Consider the following 18,976-nt stretch of genomic DNA (forward strand, 5'->3'; position numbering starts at 1 on the left):
CTTGCTTCATTAATGAGACTGTTGTTGCCTTTGTTGTAGCCACATTCCAGTCAAGGGGGGTTGTGTGTAGGGGGGTGAATATTGGCCATCAAAATTTTCAGTGTACCATGGAATGTATATGGGGGATGTACCATGGGAAGATTTATAGCAGTTGCTCCTGTAATTTGCCTTTTTTAAAATTTATTTAAATTTTACTTAGTTAACCTACAGTGCAATATTGGTTTCTGGAGTAGAATTCGGTGATTCGTTATTTACATACAATACCCAGTGCCCATCACAAGAAGTGCTTTCAATACCCATCACCCATCTAGCCCATCTCCCTGCCCACCTCCCTCCATCAACCTTCAGTTTGTTCTTTATCATTAAGAGTCTCTTGTGGTTTGTTTCCCTCTCCTTATGTTCATCTGTTTTGTTTCTTAAATTCCACATGAGTGAGATGCTGTGGTATTTGTCTTTCTCTGACTTATTTCATAGAGCATAATACACTCTAGGTCCATTCATGTTGTTGCAAATGGCAAGATTTCATTCTTTTTGATGGCTAATATTCCAGTGCATGCACGTGCACGCGCACACACACACACGCACACACAATCTTTATCCATTCATTAGTCAGTGGACATTTGCTATATGAGCTGTCTCCATAGTTTGGCTATTGATAATGCTGTTGTAAACATTGGGGTGCATGTATCCTTTTGAATCTATTTTTGTTTCCTTTAGGTAAATATCTGGTAGTGTAATTGCTGAATCATAAGACAGTTGTATTTTTAACTTTTTGAGGAACCTTCATACTGTTCTCCAAACTGACTGCACCAGTTTGCATTCTCACCTGCAGTGTAAGAGTGTTCCCCTTTCTCCACATCCTCTCCAACACCTGTTTCTTGTGTTGTTAATTTTAGCCATTCTGACAGGTGTGAGGTGGTATCTCATTGTGGTTCTGATTTTCCCTGATGATGAGTGACGTTGGGTATCTTTTCATGTATCTGTTAGCCATCTGGATATCTCCTTTGGAAAAGTGTCTATTCCTGTCTTCTGTCCATTTCTTTTTTTTTCCCCCCAGCCTCTAAGGTCTTCTCATTTCTTAACTGGATTATCTGGGTTTTTGGATGTTGAATTTGATAAGTTCTTTATAGATTTTTGGATACTGACCCTTTATCAGATATGTTATTTGCAGATATCTTCTCTCATCCCATAGGCTACCTTTTTAGTTGTGTTGATTGCTTCCTTCGCTGTGCAGAAGCTTTTTATCTTGAAGTCCCAATAGTTCATTTTTGCTTTTGTTTTCCTTCTCTCTGGCAACGTGTCTGGTAAGAAGTTGCTACAGCTAAAGTCAGAGAGGTTTCTGCCTGTGTTATCCTCTAGGATTTTGACAGTTTCCTGCCTCACGTTTAGAAATGGATGAAAGCATCCGTTTTGAATTTTTGTGTGTGGTATAAGAAATTGGTCCATTTTCATTCTTCTGCATGTTGCTGTGCAGTTTTCCCAACACCATTTTTGAAGAGACTGTTTTTTCCATTGGATATTCTTTCCTGTTTTATTAAAGATTAGTTGACCATATAGTTGTGAGTATACCTCACCTTTAGAATAGAGAAGGGGTTGTTTTTTCCCCTTGAACTGACCCAGTTTTGGATAATACCTAGGCATTGTTTGCTGGGCCAGAATACAGGTGTATTACAAAGAGCCACTTTTCCAACCCACAGTAGATGATTGCCAAGGCAAGTTTGTTTTTTACCTGCCTCTTAACAGCTGGCTTTTTAAAAACAGATTTTACCATCCGTGGCCTGCTTGTCACTGCCTTTTTAACAAAGCAGATGGTCCTAAGCTTGTTTGCCCTTAAGATCAGGCCATCCTATGCAGTTGCTCTAACTTTTGGGGTTGGGGTCTTTCTTAAGCACCCACCCTAGTGCAGCTGGGGATCTCATGCTGGGATCATAACTCCAGCTACATGAGCTTTACTGTGCTAAAAACTGGAATTTAGACTTTTGGGGATCTTTTGTCATACATCAAGAGTCTGGAGAAGCCTGAAATCCTAGGATTTTAGAGTAAGAGGGAATGAGAGGGTGGAGTTTAGTCTCTACCTTCACTAAGTCTGACTCTCATAGCTCCTGTAGGACCTGGAACTGAGTAGATGTGTTTCTTTGTGATATCTAATAACTGTTAATCAAGGGGATAAATAAAAGAAACCAAATAAGTCAGACCTTTTGACAGCTTAGCCAGTCTTACGGACTAACCCATGGCTTCTCTAGGCAGATCTGACAACCCTAAGATACAGTGAGCATGAACTCTGTCAGGTGCCGGTCTGAGTGCTTTACAAACACTAACTCCTGTTATTCTCAAACCAGCACTATGAGGTACAGGTGGTATTATCCCCACTTGACAGTAAGGAAACTGAGGCATACCTAAATGGTTTGAACAACATCCTCAGGTCACAGCTGAGAAATGGAAGAGGTGGAATTTGAACATGGGCAATATGGCTTGAGAGCTTGTGTTCGTAACCATTAACACCCATACTCTTTCTCATATCCAACCAATATTTCTCTTATGGCAGAGAGGGGAAAAGTGAATCCAGATTCTGTTATACGAGATTTCAAGAATTCTTTAATTGCCTATATTGCTCACCTTCTGGAGGAGACTGAGCAAAAACTAAGAATCCTGGGCTCTGGGTTCCTGCCTGTTCCCAGGAATGAGTGTGTTCACAGTTATTTTCAACTTCCATATTGTAATGATAGATGTAATGATAGATGAGTTGCTGAATGTGTGGATAAGGAAGAAAACCTGACATTTATCCTGGGCCTACTACATGTCAGTTTCTGTTAGGCTTCTGCATGTGTTACCTTACTGAGTGCCCTCGGCAAACCTGAGAGATATTGGTACCCCTGTTACATAGATGAGAAACTGAGGTTCTTACAGCTTTCCCAGTTACTGTGTTCTAAAGAATACTGAGGTCTAATGTCCCCCAAGGTGCTCGACTAGAAAGGCAGGGAATCGGGGAGGAGGGAGTAGATTTTGTGATCAGAAATGTTTGGGAAATACTGCTTTTTATATCTTAACATCCTTCTCTACCACCCGTCCTCACCCCTACCAAAAGTCACGGTATAGTAAACTGCTTTGAGAAGTCCTTCAGCAAAGAAACCTATTTAAATCTGTTTAACCCAGTAATTTTTAGACACATTTGATCACAAAACCCCCTTGTATAGTGGCACATAGGTCAACGCTTGGCTGGATGATTTTGTTCAGATCATGGTTCTGGGAGTTACCGTCTTAGAGTGCAGACTGGTCACAGTCTCATAGCTAGTAATGCTAGAGTAGGGAGAGAAGCCCACATCTGCATGTCCCCATACCCCAAACTTTCACTCCTGCCCACCTGCCTCAGAAATGCACCCCTTTCCCCCCGACCACTGTATTTCAGATGTTGCTGTGATCCAAGTGGAAAGCTCCCTATTTCCTGTTTTCCTCACCCGTTGTACATGGTGCCTGGGACCGTTTTGGTTTGGCTCCTTGGCAAGCCTGGCTCTGTAAAGAAAGATGTGTTACTCAGACATAAACAAATCCTATAAAAAGGACCATTAGCCTGCTAACTTTCCTCCTGGAAATAATTTAGATCCATTAAGATTTCTACTAATTCCAGAAAGTATGAACCGGAAGTGGGCACTTTTCTGTGCCTTTCACAGAGGGATAAGGATGTGGTAACTTGGCTTCATTAGCGTGTGTGCACATTGTTTCCCATCACTGACAAGGAGTCCCTCTCAAACCATGGAAAACTTTAGCCTTTGTGTCCGCATCTGTCCTACACATCCAGTGTGGTAGCTGCTTGCCACCAGTGGCTGTATTTAAATGAACTAAAATTAAATAAAATTTGAAAGTCAGTTCCTCAGTCACACTAGCCGGATATTTAGTGCCCAATAGCAAGAAGTAAAAGAAGAAATATAATAAAGTACTCAGTAGCCACATAGGCTAGTAGCTACCATGTTGGATGGCACAAGTAGAGAATACTTCCATCGTCAACGAAAGTTCTACCAGACAGCACTGGAGACATTAACACAAACAGCCAACACAGGAGGTTGTCCGCCTTGTCATTCGACACATTTCTCCCTGCCCAGGCCCTGAGTTGAGGTAACCACATTGCTTGCCAAATCCACTTTAAAACAAACTTATAATTACTGTATGCCCTCTGTAATCCTCATTACTCTCAAATAATTCAGGTGCGTCCTAGAAGAGCTTTCACAGGGAAATACTGTATCAGGGTTCCAGACCATCCTGTCAGTAGTTACTTTCCTGCCAGGTTAAGGGGAACGTCAGGACCGTATTTTTGTTTAGGAGTATCTACTCTAACGAGGAAATCTCCCCTCTTCCTACATCCAGTCTTTTCATTTAAGGATCCCTGATAATTTAGAATCTCGGTTTCATTAGACATCCTGAGGATTACCAAATATCTTACCCAAGAGGACGTCTCTTACCTCGACAGTCATCAAGATGGAACTTGGAATGTGAGGAAGCTGGAAGGATTGATAGTGCAGCAAGGCCACTGAGCATTCTGCTGTTGGTCCGGTCCACTCTGTGTTTGTAGTGGAAACTTCAGACCTTACTGTGCATATGTATCTGTGTGTTTGTTTGTCTAGTTTACCTCTAACTTCCTCTGTTTTCATTATTGTCCCATAGATACGAAATGTGGAAACAAATCAGTGTCTAGATAACATGGCCAGAAAAGAGAATGAAAAAGTTGGAATTTTTAACTGTCATGGTATGGGAGGTAACCAGGTAAGTGTTTTAGTAAAGCTTTAAAAGGAATACTTTTTGGATTTATTTTAATCTTATGCCCCTTTTATCTCATTACATCATTCGGGAAATATTTTCTTACCTATGAAGAGACAATAATAAAGACCTTTTAGGAGAAGGGAGCTTTTAATCTAATGATTATTTTTAAACGAAACATTTGTAAAAGGCCCCTTTGTGAGAACTGTATTTACATTGCTGTGCATGAGATTTACTTTGCCCTTTTTAGTCAAACAGATGACAGCTCTTGACAATACACTCAGTGTATACAGAGAGCTCAAGGTCATTTTTTCTTTTCTCTGTGCAAAATTAGTGGTAGCTTTTCTGAGTCATTCTCCTAATACCACATTACTCAAGTTCAAAAAAATCTTGAAATATTTTTTTTCTTCCAGATTATTGGCTGCTTTCTTTTAGTGTTAAAGCTTATATGTGTGCATCTTTTTCAGGTTTTCTCTTATACTGCCAACAAAGAAATTAGAACAGATGACCTTTGCTTAGATGTCTCTAAACTTAATGGCCCAGTCACAATGCTCAAATGCCACCACCTAAAAGGCAACCAACTTTGGGAGTATGATTCAGTGGTAAGTTAACCAATTGCATATAGGAGTGAAATTAAGTGTGTTCTGTAGCTAGAAGAAGGAATTCTTTATAGTGGAAAGAATTTAATTCTTAGAGTTTGAATATGTATCAAATTGTTCTTACGCTCTAAAAATGGACAGATGGTGGCACGCCTGGGTGTCTCAGTGGGTTAAGCATCTGCCTTTGGCTCAGGTCATGATTCCAGGGTCCTGAGATTGAGCCCCGCATCAGGCCCTCTGCTCAGCGGGGAGCCTGCTTCTTCCTCTCCCTCTGCCTGCCTCTCTGCCTACTTGTGATCGCTCTCTGTCAAATAAATAAAATCTTAAAAAAATAAATTTTTAAAAAAGTGGACAGATGGGAAAAACAACCCAAGTAAAAGAGACATATAATCTCCCCAGTAATTGGCCTTGCCTCCAGTTCTGGTCCTTGTTGCCACTATAGCCACTCTTTCTTCTGTCTGTCCTCAAGCTCTGTCGTCTTGTGTGGGAGAAATGGAGCCAGGAGGAGGCTGTTTAAATTACTGAATTAAACACTTAAGAGGTGAGCTTTAAATAATGAAATTCCCTGGCTCATGATTGTTCTGTGACATATAACAAAACTTTTTATATTTATCTTTGCTTTCCTCTGGAACCTCTCCCACTTGCCATACACTGTATGTTGTACTCACACGGAGGTGCATGAAGAATCAATCAAAGCGTGCCCAGTGAGTCTCTCTCCTGTGCCTTGTACCTGGCTAACCTCCCAACTTGTGCTTTTGCTTTATAGTTCTGGAACCAGTTCTAGAATCTTCAGTAGGTCTTTCTCTGGTTCTTTTTCCTCTGCACCTGCAGTTTTCTCTCTCATGTTAGGAAAGACTTCTCCTCCTGCTTGACTTTCTGCATTCCACCATGTGTTGTATGACAGTGAGTGGCCGACATTCATGCCTCTGGTTCTCCAGCCTTAGCTCCTGCCTCAGCCTGACACTACCGAAACAGATCCCGGATGCAAAGCCACGACCATTTCTGTCTCTTTTCCCCTAACTTCTCTGTTAGCATTTACTGTTGGGGAACAGATGAGATTTTAAAATTCTTTTATCCATTGGCTTTAGATGCACTACTGCTTAGTGTCTTCTCTTAGCTTTCTCTCTCTCCATCTGCTTGGATTACTCCACTGCTGCTTTCTTCCCCTTCCACGGAAATTGTGCCATATGACCATGTCATATGCAAACCCCGGGCTGCTGTAATCATCAACCCTACTGTTCCTGGAACATGCCCTGTACCCTTGCACCTGCACTGAAGATCATATAGTTAACCTCTGCCTCTGACAAATCTTACTCCATCTTGAGGGTCCAGCTCTGACCTCACTTCCCTGAAGCCCAGCTAGAAATCAGCTCCCTCTCTCCTAGTTCCAGTCCTCCCTGACCCGTCATGCTCAACTGCTTTGTACTTGTTTCTGTTCCGGTCTTCTCTCCACTGTTAACTCCTAGAGGGCAGAGACTGTGCTTTATAAATCCCGGATCTCCCTCCACAGTGTCAAACTATGGTAAAAGTAATACTAAATATAAGAGTTCAGTTAATAGCACTGTTAGAAATGGCCTGAACTGGCTGTTCTGGGGTTGGTCATGGGCACAGGCTGCTGCAGCACTGCAGGCCGTGCAGCCTCTCGGCCCTCGGATGCTACATGCCAGGGGCACCCACAGTGTCTCAGCGGGAAGGGCGCCGGGTACTGCAGTCAGTTAAGTGTCCAGGTCGTGAGCTCAGGCTTGTGAGACCGAGCCCTGAGGCCAGCTCCGTGCTCAGCGGGAGTCTGATATTCTCTCCCTCTGCCCCTCCTTCCCAGCTCATGTTCTAAAATAAATAATCTTTGAAAAAAAAATAAATCTCCCAATCATTCAGTGAAAAATGAGTCTATTAGGAAACATAAAACCTGTTTATAGTAGCATGAACAAATAGGGGCTTACTCTTCTTAATAAGTGGAAGTACGTGGCTTCTGGGGTAGAGATTCAGTGGTGTCAGGGATAATTTTGCTGCATATTCCTAGCCTTTTTGGCTGTTGCAGCTCTTACCCTCATATCCCAACTCAAGAGCGGAGAAAGAGAAGAGGGGACATCGCCCTACCCCATGTTTTGCTCTTTATCAGGAAAGCTGGAGCTTCCCCTGGACCTCCCCTGCAGAGTCTGCTGTCTTATGGGCCAGAACTTCATCCCATCCTGACACCCCCTCCACCAGCTGAAAGGGAGGCTGGTTAAGCAAGCATTGGGGTTCCGGTGTCACTGGTGTGAGGGAGACAGAAGTGGGAATGGCTGCCTGTAGCCTGTGTATGATCTACGCAGTCCACCACACCTGGTATTCCAGAAGTAGATACGTGGTTAGAAATTTAAGGAGCTAAAGTGGGTTTAGGGGATTTAGAAAGCAGCAGTTATGAGTGTAAAATTTTAAACCGTCTGGAGCTGTTTGCACAGAGTCTTGTCTGAGATAAAATTTTAGTTTGCAGGTTGGGTTCTACCAGAAGCAGACTCAGATGAAGTTTCGTGTTCACAGTGTTTATTAGGCAGCAGCCTTTGGATCAGCACCTGTAAAAAGGAGAGGGAGAAGGCCCGAGTTGGGCAGAGGGAGGAGTCACACCGCGCTGCAGCTCCCCCAGACTCAGCCAGCTGCACAGGGAGCTCCGGGATAGCCTGTCAGTGTTGTCCTGCCTCCATCGGTCAGAAACACAGCAAGCTAAAGAAACAAAAAAAATAAATTACTGACATATTTTAAGTTTTATTTATTTAAGTAATCTCTGTACCCAACATGGGGCTCAAACTCAAGAACCCAAGATCAAGAGTCACACATGCTCCCTGGAGCCAGCCGGGTGCCAGGGAGTCATGATGTCTTAGGTTCCAAAGGAACCCTAGAAATAAAACCCAGGGCCTTGTTTTATAGGTGTAGAGACAGTGAAGCCCAGAATGGAACTTACCCTTTGTTACATAAAGATTATTTGAAGATTATTGGTCACAGAGCAGATAAAATGATGTAACAGTATCTCAAGCCCTGAATTCTAGACCCAGGATTCTTTGCACGGTCCCATACTATCTTCATCTTACTTCTATTCTATATTACATTTGGTTCATGACACCAGGTTCTTGTGCTTTGATGATCGTAACTGTCCTTTCTAGAATAAATTGCAGATTTTGATCCAGTTATATCTAGAGATTAGGGACAAGAGCCAGCAAATTATCTTTTCTAGGTTACAAGTAGACTTCAGACAATTAAAATTACAGCTCTTATCCTCTCCTTCAAAGGTTACAGCTGTCAACTGTTTATCCTTCATCAAGCTTTTTCTCTATGGAGACTAGTCCGTGCCGACTGGGTCCTCTTCTGGGTAGTGACAGCAGTCCCCATGAAAAGGACATGTTCCAGATAAAAGAATTACATTAAAACAGGGATGAGTATGAGTCAAATAAATGTGTGTTAGTAGACATATTTCACATTTCCTTATAGTTGTATATGTTTACAGGAGAATGCTTAATTCACATTCCTACACTACTGCTTTGAGTAACAAATGAACTGACCCACACTAATCACTCCTAACACTCCTCTGTCCTGACGTTTTGAAATTATTCAAAATCAACATGACAGCATCAGATCTGTAGCACAGACAAGTACGTAGAAAATTATATAGCCGCATCTCTCAGCCATTTATTAAGGGCTGCTTCTTCAATCTTACAATCTCTTAAGATTTTGAGTATTCTAAAGGACCTGAGGTTTGGAATCACAGAACTAATTTGAACAGCCTTATCACAGGGAAATGAAGTGATTTTGAAATAGCTTTTTGAAAATAGGTTGAGGATCCTAAATTAGGAACCACTAATCTGATTTTTTTTTTTTTTTCCTGGAAGCTGTAGCACAAAAGTGAAATTTCTCCCAGTGCTTTAAGCTTGTGCAGAATTGGGACTTAGTATTTTGGTTATCTTACTTCAAGCTCAGCATAACCCACTATACCCCAGTGCCTTTCTCCCTCCCACATAGCTCTTACGGCGGTCTTTATGTAGACACTTTTCTACAGAGCAGTTTAAGTCTTACCAAAAATGATGGTTGAGATGTGTGAATCTTATTTTTCACTTTCATGTTAAGATTTCTTTTCTGTCACTTTCAGAAATTAACCCTGCAGCATGTGAACAGTAATCAGTGCCTGGATAAAGCCACAGAAGAGGATAGCCAGGTGCCCAGCATAAGAGACTGCAATGGAAGCCGGTCCCAGCAGTGGCTTCTTCGAAATGTCACCCTTCCAGAAATATTCTGAGACCAAATTTACAAAAAAAAACAAAAAAAACAAAAAAACAAAAAACGGAGAAAAGAAAAAAGAAAAAAAATAAGGATTGACTGGGCTACCTCAGCATACATTTCTGCCACATTCTTAAGTAGCAAAAAAGGAAAAGTGCTTTCTTCCTCCGGGGATGTAAGGTTTATCAGCCATTAAAACTTAGACTCCTCTCGCTTTTCACTAGCTGTGAACCAGCCTTCTTGTCCAAAGGACGTGAAACTACATAGTAGCGAGACTGTGCACACTGATGTTTACAAGATTGAAAGAGTCATAAGAGTCATCAAGAATCATGGTAAAGAATATTCAATGATGCAATCAACACAATGTGCTTTCCGGAGCTGCCCCTCGTACGGTTTGCTTGCACGTCAGTAACTGCTGCCGAACGTGCGATCCTAATGAAGAGATTTCCAAGATTTTTTTTTCTGATTAGAACTGGTAACCAGTATATTAAATATTGATATAAAAATAAGTGAAAAAGAACTGGAACCAGTTTCAGAATCATGAAAACAACATTTTTACGATTTAAGAAGAAACTATATTAAACAGGGTTTAAAGGAAATTAAAACAGGACTATGAGAAGTACAATTTGTTATAGTATAGTATCAAATTTCTATATAGATTTTATACCTCAGTGGGGAAAAATAACTGATTCCAATGACATTCATTTTCATCTGTGATAGTCATGGATGCTTTTTTTTTTTCCTTGGGGTGCTGAAATTGAGCTGAAAAAGGCTCTTTGAACATAGTTTTAATTGCTTTCTTCAATTTTTTATTTGGTTTATGGGCTGTTGGAATTGTAATTTTTAATTGCCTTCAAAGAATGAAGATTTAACAATGTCTGGTCTCACTGAACACATTAGATCTCTCAGTTGCTCTTGGGTCAACTGGCTAGTAGACTTTCACATACAAAATTCTTATTAGATCTTGAACTTCTTAACTTGATTCAGCTGATTATGCTTAATACCCAAGATTCATACTACTGTACTACAGATTTATTTTCACAGCAATAAATCTTCAGTTATGATTCCACTCAACAAAAGGCCTGCAGAAGTGATTATTTGGATATTTAGAGAGGATACGATGGATGTTTTTTTTGGAAAACTTTTTTCACTCCATACTCAGATGTGCTTTATTGTCAAGTGCATATTTAGATTAGGTTCTTGAATTGTAATGGTGATCTGCTGCCCCCCCTTTTTTTTTCTAATAAAATTTGACTGAAAATGTTTGACCTTGTTTTAATGAGTTAACCGAAGAACTGCAGCTACTGCTCCACATTAGTCCTGCATTTCTTCCGTTTAGGTTAAATCCATTTTTTTTTTTCTGATTTTTAATACCACAAAATAACTTCAGAATCAATTAAAAGTTGAGTTAATTTCATAAAAGATCTCATTGTGACATGTTTTCTGATATGTAAAGCAGTTCATTGGCAAAGTGTATTTCCTTATTTGTAAGGTTATATTTAGTGACATTCTTTTCTTTGATTATCAAGGACTCTCACTGCAGGCAGTGCTATTTGTTGTGCCTAAGAATGTTTCTGAAAGTTCTGTCACTAATGCTACTTGCGAAGTTGAGTGCACGGAAAGTTTCTCATCTCCTATTCACGTTAATCAGTATCAAGAATATGAAGCACATGTGGAGGCTTTAGGGTGAGACTCTAGTACAGAATGCAGAAATTTTGTCCACAGGAAATCTGCAGTGAAGTAGGTGCTGGATTGGTTCCCCCTCCCTCCCCACTCCATGAGCTCTGTTAATTCTGTCTTCAGTAGGCCTCTATGTTTGAATAAACCAGATGTCTAATAAATTATTTTCATGCTCAGAATTTCAGGTTTTTGTACTCTAGTATAGCTTGGTCTTATTTCTTACTGTAAGAAAGCTTAATAGCAATGTGATTTAAGGTTTTGTTTTGTTTTTTAAGAGGGGGATGTGAGTGATTTAATTCATGGGTACTTTTAGAACCTGATGATATTCCCATTGCCTTTATTTTTCTAATACAAAATATTCCTCAGTAGTTGTGCCTTACATTGATTTATTTGAAGTTAAAATGGATCCCTAGTCATTATATCCATTTGTAGGTCAGGCTGTATGCTAACCACTATTAATAAGTCAAACTGGGAAGAAAAAAAATGAATCAGAAAGAAAGCCAAAGGTGAAAAGGGGATTATTATTGGATCACTGAAGAATTCATAAATGTGACAAGGATAATCTGAATCTCTCAAATGTATTCACCTTATTCTAATCCCAATCCATTTTAACGTCTTTCTGTTCTAATTGGCAGTCTCAAAAAACAGCAAAATGACGGGCAGCATGTAGGCCATGTCCTCATTTCCCTAGTCTACATTTAGCTGAAAAAGAGAAGTTCTGTAGGTCTGGTGCTCTCCCCATCTTTCAAGAAATACACCAAAAGCAGATTGAACTCCAGAATTACATGTTTTTTAAAGAAGAAAGAAAATCAGAAGGTAGTGTTTCTGAGGCAGTAACTGTGAGCAGAGGTATACAAAGACTGAACCATTTTTTTACTCTGGAAAATTAGACGTGTTCTCAATTATATAACACTTTCCCCATTCTCTGACTTCCTGGAGTTTAACAAGAATTTGCTTGATCTACTAGAACTAATAGTTTTGCAAGAAATGTGGCAAAACTCATTTTTCTATATACTAGCAACAATTAAAAATTAAATTTTTAAATTCTTACCATCTGTAATCATATCAAATAAGTCAAATACCTAGAATGTTAACAAGAAATATGTTAAGACTTCTACCCTACAAAACTACAAAATGTTGCTGAAATTACAGAACGCTGCAATAAATATATTCATGAATTGAAAGGCTGCATACTGTCAAAATCTGTTTCCCACAAATTGATTTCTAGAAGCCAGATTCCAATGAAATAAAAATCCTGTGAGGCTTTCTTATAAAAATTTGCAGATATATATAGAAATCCAACAGATCCAGAACAGCCAAGATAATCTTGAAGAAGGGGGATGGGGGAACGGGGTTGGAAGAAAACACTACTTGATTTCATGAATTGCTTTAAAATTACAGTAATTAAGAGTGTGATATTAGAGTTAGGACAAACAGATCAGTGGATTAAGAACAGAGTCCAGAAGCAGACCCATACATACATATGGTCATTGGCTTTTCAACAAATACACAAGTAACTCCATAGGGAAAGTCTCCGAACATTGATGCTTTCACACAGTGCACAAGGTGTTCATCATGGATCACAGGACCCAAATGTGAAGGGCGAAGCAAATCATGGAGAAGAAAACAGACCATCTTCATGACTCGGGATACTAAAAGATATCTTAGGACATAAACTTCATAAAAGAAAAAAACTGATTTCACCAAAACTACACTCTTCTCATCAGATACTAAAGTGAAAAACAATGCTGCAGCCAAGGACAAAACAGTTGCAAAGGACTCACGCAGGAAAACAGTTTAGAAGCCACTGCAAGAGCAACACAGTATAAAAGTTAATAAGTGACTTGAATACACACTTCACAGAAGCTATTCAGATGCACAATTAGCATAGAAAAGGGTGTTCAACCTCAGCCGCCCTGGAAGGCAGAATGAAACCACCAGGAAACAGTATTGCACACCTGCCTGGCGAGCAAGGGCAGCAGAGGGCAGAAGTGTTCAGTATAATCACCATGGGAAGCCGCTTGCCAGTTTTATACAAATGCATGCCCCCTCTGGGATTCCACTTCTAGGGATAAGACTATCTCCCACATTAGGATGCATTCAAGAATACTGAGAGCAGATCTGAAAGAACCCCTAGTCTGGAAACTACTCAAATATCTGTCAATAACATCATGGATAATCAAGTAATGGTTATTGAAATACTAGTCTACAATTTTTTAAAAATGATTTACTGGTAGAACAATATGGATAAATATAAAAAATACTGAAGGAAGAATGCTAGAACATATTTATATGAAGCTCAAGAACAAGCAAAACAAACCTAAGGTGCTTACCTCTGGGTGAGTACATAGACTCAAAAGAGGCATGATAACTTTCTGGAATGATGGAATTAGTTTTAACTGATTTAGATAATGGCAACATGCACATAATTTAAAGTTTTACTGAGCTATATATTTTGGAGGATATATGCATTTTATCATAGGTAAATAATTCTGCAATAAAGTGCAGGGGGGAGGCAGTAAGATATTTAGCTTGCTGGCATCAAGATTTTCTAAAAAGTCTTACACTGCTGCAGAATTCCCCAAAGCTGGCTCAATTGCAATAAATGTGTAAATAAATAAGTGAGATACTGAACACAAGAAAATACAGAAAAATCTGTAAGGTCCAGGAAAAAAAAAATTCTTTAATCTACATAAATGAGCCAAAGAAGTAACTGTTAACTATGAAAGCCCTTTCTCTCCTAAGAACAAGAGAATAACCAGAGTTTGGGGAATGATAGCTCCTAGGCCTTAGGCCTGAACAAAGTTGGGGAATTGAACTGAAGATCCCGACATAAAATTGGAAAATTCGGTTACACCTACGAGTCAAAGGGTACATAAAGGAGTCTCCTGCCCTGTAAAGGAAACCAAAGAGTAATCTGACTGATTCTGCCCTTTTCCTAGATAGCAAGTGGTGATGGGGATGACGCCACCTCCGTGATCACAAGGCCTGCTTCTGTTTAAAGATTTCATTTTTACATAATCTCTACAGCCATGTAGGGTTTGAACTCAACTCCGAGATCAAGCATCACATGCTTCACCAACCGAGGCAGCCAGGCATCCCAAGGCCTGTTTTTAAATAAAAACAACTCTTGATCTAAGATTTTATTTGAGAGAGAGTGAGAGTACCAGTGTGGGGAAGGGCAGGGGTGGAGGAAAAAGCAGACTCCCCGCCGAGCAAGAAGCCCAATGTAGGGCTCCATCCCAGGACCTGAGATCATGACCTGAGCCCAAGGCAGACACTTAACTGAGTGACTCAGGTGCCCCTAGATCAAGAGTTTTAAACCACAGTTATGATGTCTGCAGATGAAAAAAAGTGAATCTAGACAGACGGCACTTGCTGGAAACCACTAGAATACAATGTCTTTTGGAGGAAAAAAACAACCCACTCCCCTATACACCCACAAATTAAATAATGAAATCACTATCAAAAAGAAAATGAGGGGCGCCCGGATAGCTCAGTGGGTTAAGCCTCTGCCTTCAGCTCGGGTCATGATCTCAGGGCTCGGGCTCTCTGCTCAGCGGGGAGCCTGCTTCCCTCCCTCTCTGCCTGCTTCTCTGCCTACTTGTGATCTCTGTCAAATAAATAAATAAAATCTTTTAAAAAAAGAGGGAGAGAGAGAAAATGAGCCACCAGTGTGTTACCAAAAAAACTTCTGGCAGTGACAATAGCTTGTGTCAAACTAACTCTGCCAATAAATTAATAATCCTTGTCAACAATGTTTTAATGTCCCAGAGAAAGAACAAATGGCACAAAGTGTAGGAGATTCAACCCTTATTAGGACCTTCTGGGATGCCTGGATGGCTCAGTTGGTTTAGCATCTGCCTTTGGCTTGGGTCATGATCCCTGGTCAGTGGGGAGCCTGCTTCTCCCTCCTGCTTATGCGTGCATGATGCTTGATGCTCCTCCTGCTTATGCATGCACGCTCTCTCTCTCTCTCACTCTCTCTCTCTCTCTCTCTCACTCTCTCTTTCTCTCACACAAGTAAGTAAAATCTTTTAAAAAATAAAAGGACCTTCTGGGTAAGGTAACATATGTATAACTTTTCCCCAAAGAGCATTCCCATGCACACAACCTACCAGAAGTAGCAGTCACACACACAGTGACTACTGTCTTAGGCTGAGGAGTGAAAAGTCTTATTTATGAGCAGAGTGGCTGGAAATTGAAGAATATCTATAACGAGGGAGCCCTAGAAGAGCCCCCAAATCTGCATTTGAATTTCTTCAAACGCTTGCCTGATTTGACTGAGCACAGGATGAGAGTCCAAGAAGTCCAGAGAAAAAACTACAAGGCAGAATTAAGCAGAGATCTCAGCCATTTCCCAGGGCCAAGAACAGAGTTTAGAGTTTAAAATCCTTCCATTTGGGGGCACCTGGGTGACTCAGTGGATTGAGCCTCTGCCTTCGGCTCAGGTCATGATCCCAGGGTCCTGGAATCGAGCCCCACATCAGGCTCTCTGCTCAGCAGGGAGCCTGCTTCTCCCTCTTTCTCTGCCTGCCTCTCTGCCTACTTGTGATCTCTGTCTGTCAAATAAATAAATAAAATCTTTTAAAAAAATAATAAAGTCCTTCCATTTGAAGGGGCTTGATAAACACTTGAGACTTTACAGGCATACCAGTGGAGATAATGCAGGCTCAATTCCAGACCACTGCAATGAAGCAAATATTGCAATAAAACAAGGCAAATTAGTTATTCGGTTTCCCAGTACATATAAAAGTTACATATGCACTTTACTATAATCTGTTAAGTGTGAATAGCATTATGTCTAAAAACACCATGTCCGATGTATATAATTTGTTTTTTTTTTTTTTTTTTTGTTTTTTTTTTTGAGAGAGAGCACGAGCAGTGTTCGCAGGGGCAGAGGGAGTGAAAGAATCTCAAGCAGACTCTGCTGTGCACAGAGCAGTGGGGCTCAACCCCACAACCGTGACACCACAACCTGAGCCAAAATTGAGAGCCAGACACTCAAACCAACTGAGACACTCAGGTACCCTTAAAAATATTTCAATGATAAAAAATGCTAACTCTCATCTGAGCTTTCAGTGAGTTGTAATCACAGATCAAAGATCACCATAACAAATACAATAAAAATGAGAACATTTGTAATATTGTAACAATTACCAAAACGTGACACACAGACATGAAGTGAGCAAATGCCACTGGAAAATGGCATCAACAGACTTGCTCAATGCAAGGTGAGAAATAGTATTTGTGAACCTCACTGAAGTGCAATAAAACCAAGTATGCCTGTATATTGAAACCCAAGGCCATGTGTAGGAATAAAGACCATTTCTTAAGGACTTGGGGCTATTCCTAGGGCCAAGGACAAAGTGGGGGAAAGGCCAGACCTAACAAAGTATACAACCAAGCCTCTGCAACATCCAGTTGCTCTAATAATCTGCTTCCTTGGACAAAATTCAGCAGTCTTCAGTGGAACATAACATAATACACAACTCTTGGGTGCATCAGTTACAATATTGAGTTGTCCCGTACAAAACAAAAAGTAACAAAGAAACAAGGAAGTAGCCCAACAAAAAGCAGACTCACTGATGACCTAGATGATGGAATTAGCGGGCAAGTTCAATATAAATGGCTTGGTTTTTTTAAGATACAGAAAAAAATGGATATAATCAAGAGGTGGAAGATTTCAGAAGATATCTAGAAAGTGGAAAAGAAAACTAAGAATCCTAAAATCCTAAAATTAATATATATATACTTTTATATATATATAAATTATATATATAATCACATCCAATTGATTTAAATATATATATATATTTTACATATATATTTAAATCAATTGAATGTGATACAATAGAAAAAAGGATCCATGAACTTGAACACAAATCAATTGAGAATTTCCAAACTGAACCACAGATAGAGAAAAAGACTGAGGGAGGGGAAAAGAGCCTTGAGGATAAAATACATGCATCTGAGACCCAAAAGGAGAGAACACAGAATGGGAGCTCTGAGGGAGAACTTGTTTCATGTTTCTCTCATCACTTCCATAATTACTGACAATCCTTGCCTTGCAGATGCATCACTCTAAATTCTGCCTTTGTCTACACATGGCATTATACTTTCTGTACCTCTCTTTCTCTCCTTTTATATGGTCACCAGTTGTACTGGACTTAGGGACTTACTCTAATTCAGTATGAATTTCTCAACTAACTAAACCTTCAAAGACACTGTTATCACACAGATATAGATTGAATTATGTCACATATCTTAAGAAAAATATGTTAAGGCCCTAATCCTGAGTACCTCAGAATATGAATTTATTTAGAAATAGGGTCTTTACAGAAGCAATCAAGAGAGAGAGATATTGTTAAGGTAAACTCTAATCCAATATCACTGAGGTCCTTATAAAAAGGGAAAATTTGGACACATTAAGAAGGATGAGAAAACATGGGTAGAACAACATCTACAAGCCAAGGAATGCCCGAGGCAACCAGAAGCTAGGAGAGAGGGGTAAAAACAGATTATCAGATCATCTCTCAGCCCTTGGAAGCAATCCACCCTGCCAAAACCTTGATTTTGGACTTTGAGCCTCCAGAACTCAAGAACAATAAACTTCTGTTGTTTAATCAACTCAATGTGTGGCACTTTGTTATGGTAGGTTCAGGAAAATAATAGATTCTATTTCAAATAAGCTCTCATTTTGCAGTTCCAAGTAGATGAGAATTTGGGGGAAAAACACCTACTAACCATTTAAAGAAGAATTAACACCAATCCTTTATAAACTCTTGCAAGAAGGAAGAGGATCATCATTCTGTGATGCCAGCATTACACTGATACCAGCGCCAGACAAAGATAACACAAGGAAAAAAAAACCCTAAAGATTAATATGCCCAATTATTATAGATGCAAATTCTTTAACAAAATGCTAGTAAACCAAATCCAGCATTATATTAAGATAATTACAGGGATATCTAGGTGGCTCAGTCAATTAAGCATCTTCCTTCAGCTCAGATCATAATCCCAGGGTCCTGGGATTGAGCCCCATCCCAGGGTACCTGCTCAGCAGGGAGACTGCTTCTCCCTCTCTCTCTCTGCTGCTCCCCACTGCTTGTGCTCTCTCTCTCCCTGTCTCTGTCAAATAAATAAAATCTTTACAAAAAATAAAAAAATAATTATAAACCATGATAAAGTTGGATTTATCTAGGAATGCAAGGTTGGTTCAATATATGAAAATCCATGTAATATACCATACTATTTGAATAAACAAAAGTCACAGGATCATTTCAATAGCTACAGTAAAGTCATTTGACAAAATCCAACACACTTTCATGAGAAAAATATTCAGCAAACTGGGAATAGAAGAGAACTTCCTCAATTTAATAAAGGGTCTCTATGAAAAATCCACAGCTGTCATCATATTTAATGTTGAAAGACTGGATGCTTTTCCCCTAGGATCAGAAACATAGCAAAAATGTCCAGTTTTACTATGTATATTCAGCACTGTACTGGTGGTTTTGGCCAGGATAATTTTAAAAAACATTTTATTTATTTGACAGAGAGAGAGATCACAAGTAGGCAGAGAGGCAGGTGAGGTGGGGGGGGAAGCAGACTCCCTGATGAGCAGAGAGCCTGATGCGGGGCTCAATCCCAAGACTCTAAGATCATGACCTAAGCCAAAAGCATACGCTCAACCCACTGAGCCA

The 18,976-nt window shown here is 39.9% G+C and overlaps 1 protein-coding gene across 1 annotated transcript in view; it reads left to right on the forward strand.

Annotated features, from left to right (window-relative positions):
- LOC111142596 (polypeptide N-acetylgalactosaminyltransferase 1) overlaps positions 1-10,856 on the forward strand; it is a 77,270-nt gene extending 66,414 nt beyond the window's left edge. The window contains exons 10-12 of the mRNA XM_022495893.1: positions 4,657-4,755; positions 5,217-5,351; positions 9,466-10,856. Of these exons, the coding sequence (XP_022351601.1) occupies positions 4,657-4,755; positions 5,217-5,351; positions 9,466-9,612 (381 nt within the window). The 3' untranslated portion in view covers positions 9,613-10,856. The remainder of the gene's footprint in view (positions 1-4,656; positions 4,756-5,216; positions 5,352-9,465) is intronic.
- Positions 10,857-18,976: the final 8,120 nt, after the last annotated feature.

This window comes from Enhydra lutris, unplaced genomic scaffold, assembly GCF_002288905.1.
Source record: "Enhydra lutris kenyoni isolate GAN:26980312 unplaced genomic scaffold, ASM228890v2 scaffoldscaffold8, whole genome shotgun sequence".
Classification (NCBI taxonomy): domain Eukaryota; kingdom Metazoa; phylum Chordata; class Mammalia; order Carnivora; family Mustelidae; genus Enhydra; species Enhydra lutris.